Below are 13,332 nucleotides of genomic sequence, written 5' to 3' on the forward strand. Positions count from 1 at the left end.
CTAGCTGGCTTAAGTGCATACCCTAGCCAATCAGAAACCCGATTTCTAACACATCGTCTCTTATATTTCAAGACCTCCCTATTTATTTATGTAGATTGAACTCTACACCCACTGGAGTGGCAAGCCGTGCATGCAGTAAAGTCTCAGTTTCACTCTTAAGCTGAGTAGTCCTGAAACGTAGCTATACTTATCTCCACGGGAGGGAAGAAGCACTTGGCATTTAAATCTTTAGTGACAATTGTAACTTAAATTAGAGTAAAACAAGTGTAACAAAATATGGAAAGTACGCTTCTGAAAGAAGGTCTGGGCAATGGGAAATTAGGTTGTGAATATACATCTATGGATCATTTGTGAAGTGTTGCTATGGGATGTCGATGAAAGGTTATTTTAATATCTCACGTGCCAAAATGCAAGAACAGCTAAACTAATTCCTTAACAAACACAAATTATAATGTGTCCAGTTACAACACTGTGTATAAGGATTCACCAAGGGACCATACATTATTGTAGGCTCTGCTTAATGTAAAGCTAACCATATCTCCAAAGAGACCACAATTGCCAGTGCTTTGGTGCATGTGTTTTAAAGCTATAAGGGAGTGGTAATAACAGTCTGGTTCGCACACATACTCACTCACATATGCTCACCTGTACATATGACTGTGATGTATATACTAATAGCAAGTCATCTGTTTATAGGGAATTTTCTACTGCTAGATTCCCACCACCCTACCCCCACTCCACACCACACCACACCACACCCCACACCAACCACCCACACCCCCTCACCCCAGCCCCCTTTCCCACACACACTTATGCAGCTTTTTATTTTTAATACAAAGGTAGCAACTTAGATAAGTGAAGACTATGTGCCGGACGGCGGGCATGGTAAGGGAGTGGTACTTGTGGGCCGCATTTGCACATTCGAAGGACAGAAGTTGGGTATGCGACCCAGCACGATAGGCAGGTTTGCTTCTGTTGTGTTTTATCTAGGACCCCGATCATTATTGTGACCTCATGCCCCTATACGGCTATAATCAATACATATCCCAATAATGACATAGCGATCAGAGCCATATTTCAGTATCTTGTCTCTGCAGTTCATGACAGTCCATGACACAGCAGAAGCCACTTCCTTAGATTCCTAGATAGCACACGGAGTTCTTTTGACATACCAAACCCCCAGCAACCTGGGAAAGCCCCGCTTGCTTTGTTTTGATTAGTAATAGAACTCCTGCGAGTACTGTAAGAATGACCAGTTCTTAGTGACATCTTTATTGACGTCTTATGTCCAAAAACTTACGTCAAACTCGGCACCTTTCAGGTATAAATATACCAACGTTGCCTTAGCCAAGCACACGGTGGTGCTGAATACTGGAGCAGATCGGCTGTCCCCTTGCAGAGCACAGCAGATGCGAGAAGCCCGCGGACGCTGCCCCTCCTCCTTGACGCACTGAGAAAGACGCTGTCTTTTCTCCTGCCGAGAAAATTCAGCTCCGGCGTTTCCAGCCTACCCTTGCAGGTGACTGGGATATCAGGTCCTAAAGAGGAGATACCAGACCTCCTGCATTCTATTCAGAGGTACGGTGCTGTCTAAACCCTTAGAGAGAATTCTTGAAACAAACTCTTGGCAAAACCAACTTAATTTAAACTGCTACTTACTCCCTCCCTTGTATTAGGCTTAGGTCAGGTACACTGGGTTAGGCGTAGTTAGAAGCACCATTGAGATCGTTAGCCAATGTATATATGAATATATATGTTTTATTCATTTTAACTATCTTATGGCTAAGAAACCATATCAATGCTTTTACAGTATTGTTTCGTAATACTCCTTTTACTGTACGCACTTTTCATAATAACAAGTCTTGCAATTGTGGCAATTAATTTCTCTTGCATGAGAAGGAAGACTGCTCAATAAATAATATCTTTTATTGAAAACGCCCGTCTCTCTATTCTCTGCATTCTGGTGAAAGTAAATCTGCACAACTGACTAAGTGAAATAGTTTCACACGACTCTAGAGATTGACTCTTATTCTGAGGAGCAAAGTTGTCATGTTTATGCGGTTGTCGGAAGCTGAATCCCTTCTTGTCTGAGCCAGGGAAGCTGATCACTTCCTATTCAGTCAAGAAAGTTTCTAGTGACCTCTGAGCTAGCTGGCGCAAACCTAAATTAAGTCGAACATAGTCAATAGAGACCTAGAAGACCGCAGTCCTACGTCTACACTGCTGTTTATGTTATTCCAATGCGCAGGGCCTATAGGGAAAATAGGAACTACACTACACTTCCTCTGCTGGGGAAAAAATCTATTCAACAGTAATTATAGTGTGGGATACTAGCCTATCCCCAGGAGGCTACCATCTAGTATTTGTAACTGTGTGTTTTGACCTAAGGGATCAGTAACACTGGTGATTGTTAGCCTCCTCTCACAGGTGCTGACACCTGCTGCTAAAGTCTTTCTTGAGAGTACCTGAAGGAGGCAGATATGATTCGAATCTACAGCAAAGATTAAAACTCCCTGCAGCTGACAGCTGAGCCAGAAAAGGCACTGCACCTAGGCCAGTCCTCTGACGCTGAGCACATACTCCCACCCACCCGGCCCGTGCGCACATGGTAGGCCTGAGCTGCTTTTTTTTGGAAAACCTTTATTGATGCAATCAAAGTAGTACAAGCGTCGGTCCACAACCACAGGGGCTGGCCGCAAATTGGCAATTCAATTCAAAGTACACACATTTGTAAGCAATCCCGGCGATCTCTACGAAGATTTGCAGCAGGCGAGTAAATGCATCATCAATATAATAAACATATTAAAGGTTTCATTTTGTCTTTTTGAAGAGTCAGTAGTGGCATTACTATGAAAGGCGTCACAACATACTTGAAAAGCGGTCAGAGACGAGGGGGGTGTTACGTACTGCGTTCAGAAAACAGGCATCAAACCAATACAATATTGATCACGCAACAGACTGGGAGTAAAAATATGTCGACTAGCAAGCGATAAAGTGCGAGCACCCTCCCGTACATCCACCCTCAAGAGACAATGAAATAAAAGCTGGTGTAGACGCCCCAAGAATCAAAGCATGGCAAAAGGAGAAACTGCCAACCCACTGGGAAGAAGAAAGAAAGGAAAAGGACCATAGAACAAAACAAACTAAAATAACAAACCCCCCCCTAACACCTGCCACCCTGCGCCCCTGTAATGGCTACGGCCTACCCCACTAACAGCGTGCCTGTCGCCCCGGAACTACCCTAAAGAAAGGAAGAAAAGCGGAGGAGGAGAAGAACAGACACACTCCCGGTCTCTCTTGCCCCCGCCAGTGGTGACCCTCCCAGGACATCCCACCCACTGCACAAAGCAAGTATTACCCCGGAACCTGGGGGGGACAGCAACCAAACCACCCGCCCCCCGTTACAATATGAGGTATAATCCTGACTCAAAGCACAAGACGCAGCAAACCCCAGGAGCCAAATTCAACCCTGACCAGTACGTTCTTTATGGTAGTCCTTGCCGCCCGATCCAGAGTCTTATACGGAAATCAAAGCATTCAATACAGTACTAGACAATTGGGTGAAGTCGAAAATAGGACATCACCAAAATCAACCCTGACCAGTACGTATCTGTCCGAGAGTTCTCTTCGCCCAGTCCAGAGTCTTCATGAGGAGTTTGAACCATTCAACACAGTACAAGACAATGGAGTCAAATCGCAAACAGGATACAAGATGGCGGCATCCACAATTCCGTCCGAGAAGGATGAGAAAAAGCGACGAGCTTCTCAGACAGTCGCTGAAGAGCCGGTCGTGGCGAGCAACACTTTTAGCACCGATGTTCCCTTGAACGAGGATTGAGGAGGGAAAGCCAGCATTGATCTCAAGTGCGCCATCCACCAAGCCAGGCTTTCAGAATGACAAATAAAGAACTCCACAGGAACCACAGGTTGCTGATGGCATGTCGGGGCATCTTGCACCGGTCTGAAACAGGCCTTGGTCAGCGGTACAGACATTCGATCGTAAATGTTGGCAATTTGAGAGTGGAGCGCCCCAATGGCGGCCATTACGGACCTCAGAGATATTGTGTCGTCCGCCTCCTCCATCTCCTCCGTCAGAGGGACGAAGCAGGACACGATCACCGAACACAAACTCCAAGGCACTGGGCACACACAAAGCCGATGATAACAGCGGGCGCTCACCGAACTGACAGAATCGACACCTTCGCCGCCCGCGGGGCCAAGCCCGTCGACCCCGGCCCAGATAGGTCTCCGGGCGTCGGACCCCCGGTCACGGCTGTCAGTGTTCAATTATCGCCATGTACCATATATACCGCTCAAATCAGTCACTGAGATGCCATTCGGAATTCACCAGAATGGTCCAAGTTCGGGAGACCGGATGCAGCCCCGACCCCACAGCCGATGTTGTTCAATTCCAACGCGGCTGGGCTAGAAATTGAGGTCCCGGCTTCAGCCCCGGAGTAGGCCAAGAATAGTTCTCGATATAACTCCGCCACCCGGTAAGCTGGAAGGACCGGGATTGCATCGCAAGAGTCAGAAGCACTTCATACGCACGGGGTCCGGTGAGAGAGAAGGATATTCAGCAGGATATACGAGCTGCCGGCGGAGGTTGGCGGAGCCGGGAGCTTATGCGGCCATCTTGGTTCGCGGCGTAGCTCCTACTCCCTGAGCTGCTTTTTTATTTAAAAAGTAAACATTTCTTTAAAAAAAAAAAAGACGAGAGTTGGAATTTCAGCCTAGATGATGGTATCGCTCGCAGATGCAAGATCAAAATTACAAGCAGCACTGGCATAGCCAATAGGTCTAGCTGCCAGTCTCCTTTTGGCAATTGTTGTTTTATTTTGTCATGGCTTTTGCAAAACTTTGTTTGGGAAGCTGCTGGGCAATTAACAGTCTAAAAACATTTGACTAAAGGCAAAAAAAATGTGATCTAAAAAAAATGAAAAGCACACACTATCAGGTTACTCTCAGGCTCTGAAGGAAACTACTTTGTATGTGAATGTGCTCCTTGTGAAAGGGCAGTAAGCCATAACTCATAGTGCAGTCAGCCAGTGGGTGAAGTGGGGTGATGCACTGGCCCTTGATGCATGGTTGGGTGAGCTGAAGAAAAATGTGAATGACACAACCAGACAAATGGATGAAATGTGGATGAAAACCCCTAGTAGTAACTGCATCACACCCATAAATTTAGTAAAATCTAAAAGTTTTGGCTAATCAAACCAAAACAAAGCCAATTGTTGTGCCATTGGCTGCCATCCTCTTGCCTTTGAGAAAGAAAGAAGGAAAAAAGGAAATAAATTAGGAATAAGAGCAAGAAATGAAAGAAGGAATAACAGACGTAAGGAAAGAAAAAAGCAAGAAAGGAAGAAGGTGAGCTATAAGGAAGGCAAGTGAGAAGGAAAGAAAAAAGGAAGACTAGAAAGAAGTAAAGAACGAAGGAAGGCAAAAAAGAATGAATGAATATGGGAAAGACAAAAAGCAGGAAAGAAGGAAACCAAGCAGGAAAGAGAAAAGGAAACAAAGAATGAATGAAAGCAGAACAGGATAGAAAAAAGAAAAGGTAGAAAGACAGAAAGCAGGAAAGGAGAGAGAAAACGGACAGAAAGCAGGAAGGAAAGCAGAAAAGAAAGCAGGCGAAAGGATGGAAAGAAGCAAAGAATAGAAAGAAAGGGTTCACAGACAGAAAGAAGGATAGAAAGAAGGCAGGAAAGAAGAAAAGGAAGCAGGAAAGAAAGCTAGAAAGACAGAAGGATAGAAAGAAAGCCGGAAAGAAAGAATAGAAAGTCAGAAAGCAGGAATGAAGGAATGAAAGCAGGACAAAGGAAAAAATAATCAAAGCAGGAAAGAAAGAGAGAAAGGAGAAAAAGAAAGAATGAGAAAGAAAGCCAGAAAGTAGGAAGAAAGAAAGAAAACAAGGAATTGAAAGGAAGAGTTACAAATGCTGCAAATTAAACATGATAAAGGCTGTTTTTCTTCCTGGGCAAAGTTTATAAAGGAACCAATTGTAAAACTGAGCCTAGAATACACCTCCTGTACAATTGTCTGCGTATTAATTCACATGTATAATATTGAAGGTCTTGATAACTAAATACAGAGCAGTTTACAAACTGATAAAGCGTGTAATGTGGCATGTTTCTGCATCTGTTATAAAGCGTCCTGCTGTCACATCAGACTAAACACAATGGGAACATCAAAGTAATAAATTAAAAATATTGGCACAGAAGGGAACTAGCTTGTGTGCGGATGTGCTCCTTGCGAAAGAGCAAAATGCAGTCACTCTGTGAAATTATCCAGTGGCTGGAAGTGGGTTGACTCCTGCCCCATGCTGTACTGGGCAGAACAAAATGTGAATGACACACCAACAGACAAATGGATGAAGAAATCTGGCTTGAAGCCTCTTCAAATAAGTATATTGCACATATTATTTTCAAAAAACATTTAATAATTTAATAATTACCAGCATCTGCTTTGGATTACATTCTATGTTAATGCTAGTTCTGGTTTAGGTTTAGGGCAAACCTAAATAGGAAAGGAGGAATTGATTTGTCTGGAATCACAATACATTGAGAAGAGGCGGGCTTAAAACTGGTTCCCCAGTTCAAAGGTCAGTTGCTTTGACCTTTATGCCACATCTCTTATCACTTAAAAAAAAAAAAAAAAAAAACGAAATACTACTCAGTGCATCCATCAAGCGTATGCAGGTTTAGGTGCCACACGCCAGGCAGCCATATAGCAGAAAAATAAATGTAATTTTCTGCTGCCGTATTCAAACCTCATATGTGCAATGCGCACGCAGGAACAGGGCACTCCATAAGAGAAACGTATGCCCGTTGGGCTTAGCCTCACTAATGGCAGTCGTAGATCTGTCATTCAAGTGCAGTGCTTAATTTGAGCCGGTGGTTTCCCGTGCTCGGCACTTAATGCTCAACACCAGCTCTTGTGACAGTCTGCTGCAAGGTGTGGCTGTCTGGCTAATTTAGAGGTGACCACAACAACAGTCAATTATTAATTCAGTATACATTAAAAATGACTATTTCCTGCAGCCAAAGCCATTCTTATAGATTTGGGGCCCTGGAGTAATCCGAATTGTCACACTTGTAGGAGTGTGTTGGTTAGTATTAGTCTTGTTACTATCACTGGCAGCATGGCCGGGGCAATGTGTGGTGCAAGATAAAGAACGTTCACCAATAGACTCTATTTATAAATATATTATTGGAAAAAAAGGAAACAATAGACTGGCGATATAGTAAAAGTCGTCTTAAAAGCCAAATCTAAAAATGGCTATTTATGTCAACTGCACTTAGGGCACACTGTTAATGAAAAAGTTTCTGTTTTTCTCCTTTTTAGGTCTGGCGTTGAGACGACCTTTTGGTTTTTCCTGAAATATTTAAATAATATAGTTAATTACAAGTGTTTTTCTACCAACCTTCTTCATCCATTGGTCTTTTATTCGATCATTTACAATTTTAGGTCTTGCTTATCGGATAACTCAGCCTGTCTGGTTGGGAAAGACCCAATGTGAGCTTACAAAGTGGGCTTACCTCACACCCATTTTTTGACATTGGTTAACTTTATTATCACTCTAATTTGTTTCCTTTCTCTTTGGTGGCTTAATATCCTGCCTTTATGTTTGTCCCTCACCTGGAGAATAGCCTCTTTACGATCCTTTTGATTAGCTTACTTATATCTTCCTGCTCACCTCTAGGTAACTACTTTTTTTCTTTTTCATTTAGCACTCCTTGAGAGTGCATGTGTGTTCCATCTTTCTCTCTGTCTTATGTGCTGATTAACACTTCGAATACCCACCTCCACCACTCTTTGTTGCACCCCCTGCCTTCTTTCGCCTGTCCCTTGTCCACATAACCCATGAGACCAGGGGCAGCACGGGTAGTGCCAGATGTGCACGACAGCAACTCAAAATATAAGGAGCTACTAAAACCTCTGGCTATAACAAATTGATATCCCAGTTCACCCTTCAGTAAAGAATGTGGTCAAGTGTGAATGGTGTGGATCTCTTTCTTAAACTCTAGAGTCAGGCTCAGGATCTCGGCAAACAAACATTTAAAGTAACAAGCAAAGCAAGAATAGATGTGATGAGTCAAAGTCAATTATTAGGCGTTGTTTGTACAGTTGTTACATTGCCTCATTGGGTGGTAATTCTGTTGGCTCAGGATAAAAAGCCATAATAATAAAGAGGGTGGAGAGTGTGTTAATACACCGAAGGTGGCTATAACGATCGATATGTTGCTGCGGATGAAATGTACAAGACAAAGTTGATAGTTGCGGAGAGGATAGTCCTAGATGGTGGAGAATATCTTCAAATGGAGGGGACATATATCAGTCCATGAAGAACTCAAATTATAAGGGTGGCTATAATAATGCTTTTAAAGGTTTACAGAAACTGACTAAAAAACACTTACTCTTTCACTTTTGTTTTTTTTCCCCAAGACTATTCAAATCATTATCGGAATCCTGCAGATCCTGTTTGGAATTATTGTGACGTGTGCAGAAGTTTCATTTAGGTCCCTAACTACTAATAGCGGAGTTTATTTCTGGATTGGGATTGTGGTAAGTATATCGGATGTACATTTCTTAAAGCTGGTGTGACTGTGAAGCCTTTAGATTTCTTTCCTAAGGCATTCCTTGATGGTTTTCGCTTGTCGTAATCAATACAGCTTTCAGATAGTTTCATCTTATTACTTTAATGCAGGTATTTATACTGCAAAGTGAGAAACCCATGACAATCGCCAACATATTTGTTGTAAATATATAGATGCAGAACACTAGCTAATGTTGAAACGACAATTAAGGTAGTTTATTGAAGAAGTAAGTAAAAGCAATCCACCTCTCAGCTGACTCAACTCGCAACTGTCAAGAGAGAGCTTAGAACAACTTAGGACTCTAGAACAGTATGGGGAAAGGACACAAAGGAAGGGCTACATAGTAAGAAAGGTAAAATACATTTACAACACCTCTTACCCCTTTAACATTGCAATAAAAAAGAATTAACAATAGCAAAAAAAAAAAAAAAACAAGAAGAATGAAACCACATTTGATATGGTTAAAACAAATAATCATTTAAATAGATAGGAGGTCTACGAGTTCTAGCAATCCTAAGCACAGGAGATACCTGAACTGGTGAAGTATGAGTTCGCTAACACTCATTGAAAGCATCACCACCACCTTCCTCCCTGCGAACTGTGGAAGGAAGGGACAATGACTCCTCAGACGTAGACAACATATAACCAGAAGTTGAAGATAGCTCAGGCTCACTCAAATTAGGTAAAGAAGAATAATGTTCAGACTGATTAGAACAAGAAGAAAACCCTGATTTCTGAAACAAAGCGACACTTCGAAGGTTCCATTTTCCCCATTCTCTAATACAACATACTTTGGGAAAGAAAGTTTTACTTTGCAAGGGCCTCTAACTTGTTCAGGCCTTTTGCTACTCTTCCTGGTTTAACCTTTTCTAGATCATCAGAAGAAATTATATTCTCAGAATTACTCGGTTGGTCAACATCAGAACATTCAACAATTTTATTCTTAAACCAAAAGGGATTCAATTTAGTACCTGGACGCCTACCCCTCATCAATTCAAAAGGAGATTTACCATTGGACTCATGTGGGGTAGTACGGTAAGCCCACACCATGTCACGAACCAAGTCATCAGAAAAACAACCAGAAGCCAAAGACATTTGAATGATGCCCTTAACAACTTTGTTGGCACTCTCACAAACACCATTGGCCTGGGGATTATACAAAGAAGTTCGGTGGTGTGTGACCCCACAATTTACCAAAAAGTTACGCATGTCATGTGACGTGAGTTGAGTCCCATTATCAGTAATCAGTATAAAAGGACAACCCTCCTCATGAAATAAGTCAGAAAGAAACTTAATTGTCGATTCAGTTGTTATGTCTCGAACAAATTGTACAGTAAGCCACTTAGAAAACAGATCAATTACAACTATAGCAAAACGCTGATCAATAGGTAACTCAGACATAGGTCCTATAAAATCAAGACATATACTATGCCACGGTTGTTGTGGAACAAAAATACCTTTGCCGGTGTGATTAGCTGCTAATTTAAGTCTCTTTTCACTATTTTTACACAGAGAACAATTCTGAACCCAAGAAGAAACTTGAGCATCTAGAGCTGGCCACAAGAAATCTGCTTTAAATCTACGTTGTGTGAAAGTCTGTCCAAGATGCCCCTCGTGAGCTAAAGCAATCAATTTAGATCTCATAGAATCAGGAGAAATAAATGTATCCCCTCGCATAAGGATGTCGTCACCAGAAAGAGACAATTCATCAATGACTTTAATATAAGGAAGAACAGACACATGAACACAACTCTCGCGTCGAACACCCAATTTTACCATATCTACCACAGTCTTCAAAACACTATCCTTAGACATAGCAGAAGACCACTCTGTTTGATTAAAAGTACCAATACCCAAAGCCAAAACATCTTGCTCAAAAGTTATGGCAACATCATTCTGTTCATGCAGTGCAATCTCATTGTCAAGCTCACCCTGGATGGAAAGTCGAGATAAACAATCCGCTTGTATGTTACGCCAGCCCTAAATAAAATAAATATCGTATTGGTATTCTTGAAGTCTAGAAGCAACCTAGCTAGTCTCGGAGAACCCTTACCAGAACTGCCTGGAGAAAGAATACTAACAAGGGGTTTATGATCTGTCACAAGTTTAAAACGAGTGCCCCACAAATACGTCCTGAAATACTGCACAGTCCAAGCAGCCGCTAAGACCTCTTTCTCAATCACTGAATAATTCTTCTCAGAAATAGACAAAGTGCGTGAGGCAAATGCAATAGTTCTTTCACCTTCCCCGCATTTTTGTAAAAGCACAGTACCTAAACCTGTGGGACTGGCATCAACCATAAGAGTAGAAAGACATCTGACATCAAAAGGTGCCAACACTTTAGCTTCACACAACTCTTGTTTGATAGCATTAAAACATTCTGTATGGGACTCACCCCATAAGAATTTTACACCTTTCTTTAAAAGCAACCTCAAAGTAAGAGTCTTATCAGAAAAATTCAGCACAAATTTGGAATAAAATTCAATGAGACCCATAAATGATCTAAGTTGATCCTTCTCAACTGGACAAGGTGCCAAACGTATAGCTTCCAATACATTTTTTTTAGGTTTGATACCATGGACAGAAATCTAATAGCCCAAATATTCAATCTGCTGCACCAAGAAAGAACACTTTTCTTTACGCAATGTCAAACCAGCCTTTTCAATTCTAAGCAAGACCTCTTTAAGAGTAGAATTATGGTCTTCAACTGTCTTACCAAAAATCAAGATATCCTCTTGAAAATAAACTGCCCTCTCCACACCTTTGAATAATTCCGTAACCATGCGCTGAAAAACACTGGCAGCCGATGTCAGACCAAACGGAAGCCGTGTAAACTGAAAAGTACCTTTTAGAGGTAATGAAAGCAGTGAGACATTTCGATTCATCGTGGAGACGAATCTGGTGGTACGCACTCTTTAAGTCAACTTTAGTAAAGAATTTAGCACCATTCAAAGTAGAGAATAACTCTCCAATGTTAGGAAGGGGAAAAGTATATGCAATGACATACTTGTTAAGGGACCTAAGGTCCACACAGAACCTAATTTTGCCATCCGATTTGCGGGAAATCGCAACCGGAGATACCTAATTTGAAGCTTCCACAGGCTCTATGATACCTCCTTGTTGCATCTCATTAATCAACTCTTTAACTTCGTCCCTCACAGTCAAAGGAACTCTCCGAAGCTTATGTTGGATGTGAATGGCACCTTTCTTTAACAAAATTTTATGAACATACCCATCAAGTTCCCCCAACTCATTCCTAAATTCGCTTTCAAAATCACGCAAAATGTCATTTAATGACAAATCGTCTACTGTGAAGATCGTACTGATGAATCCATCCAAGTATTGGAGGACCATCTACCGCTACATACAGTTTCCCATTAGTAGACCTACCTGAAAAAGAAATGTCAGTATCAAAATACCCTAACATATCTATGCGTTCGCCCTGAAACCCAGTAGGAGAAATATCACATTGTGAAAGAGAAATATCAGACCACTCTTTTTTTAAATAAACGTTCAGGGATAATAGTATACCTTGAACCGGTATCGACCATTAAAGTAATAACATGACCATCAATATCGAAATCCGCCTTAGGACGTATTTCTCTCTTTTCATTTACAATATTAATGTCAGTAACAGGTTCCTCAACAATTAAAATTTTGTTTTTCTCTCTACAATTTTCAATGCAGTCATCCTCTATGACCGCTATTTTCTGTTTACCCTTGTACCGGCACATTTTTGAAAAATGGCCCATTTTCCCACTTTTCAAACATTCCTTATTGTTTGCAAAGCAAAATCTGGTGTCTGATGAATGGGTATTACTACCACACCTGGAGCAAAATTTTACATTGGGTTTAGCATACTGTTTCTGTTTAACAAATTTGCTCTTAGACTTCATGCAGCAATAGATTCATCATCCAAAGCTTCACATTCTTGTAAGTTTCTATCAGAAACTATTGAAACAGGTGTCGACTTATGTAGTTCTTTCATACATATTTCAGATTGTTCTACAACTTTGGCCAGGTCAATCGCCACTTTTAAGGATGGATTTTTAGCCGCCCATAGTCTCTCCTGAATCTTCTTGTTGTTGCACTGTACAATGAGCAGGTCCCTTACCATCTCATCAGCCATAGCCCCAAAATTGCATTTAACAGATAATTCCCTCAACCGTGCTACGAAATCATCAATCGATTCCTCTGCACGTTGTTTGTGAGTATAAAATCTAAATCGATTCATTACTAAGTTCTCTTCTTTAGCGAATCTGATTTCCAAATTTGAAATTGCATCAGAATATTCATCAGGAGCTGATTGAGCACTAGAATGTAACTGTTGAGGCAAATATTTAAAAATACGCTGTGCTTCCTTACCAAGGGCACTCAACAAGGCTCTCTTACGTTTAGCAGGAAATTGTTGTCCATCCAAAGCATCAAGATAGTTATCGAACATAACTATCCAATCCTCCCATGGAATTTGTGAAGTGCCTGGTTCTGATAAAAACGGTGGAGGCAGAACGACATTTATTTGTTGTGCCATAGTGTTCACAAAAATGTTACTTGAAACTATAGAATGAAAATGAATCAACAAATAAATATAAGTAATAACAAGATACTGCTATTGTAACAACTTAATTAAACTTTTATTAAATATATCTTAATAACCTGAAGACGTGTCCTGCTGCCTACCTAATCTATTTACAACATTTTGGGGTAAAATACATTTACAACAGTACTCTCAGCA

General features: G+C 41.3%; 1 protein-coding gene across 1 annotated transcript in view; it reads left to right on the forward strand.

The window, feature by feature from the left end:
• The window catches only part of LOC147734923 (membrane-spanning 4-domains subfamily A member 15-like), an 81,356-nt gene that overhangs the window by 24,126 nt on the left and 43,898 nt on the right, over positions 1 to 13,332 (forward strand). Inside the window, exon 3 of the mRNA XM_086953105.1 lies at positions 8,446 to 8,565. Coding sequence (XP_086809231.1) covers positions 8,446 to 8,565 — 120 coding nt within the window. The remainder of the gene's footprint in view (positions 1 to 8,445; positions 8,566 to 13,332) is intronic.

The sequence above is a fragment of the Lissotriton vulgaris genome, chromosome 1_2 (genome assembly GCF_964263255.1).
Source record: "Lissotriton vulgaris chromosome 1_2, aLisVul1.2, whole genome shotgun sequence".
Lineage (NCBI taxonomy): Eukaryota > Metazoa > Chordata > Amphibia > Caudata > Salamandridae > Lissotriton > Lissotriton vulgaris.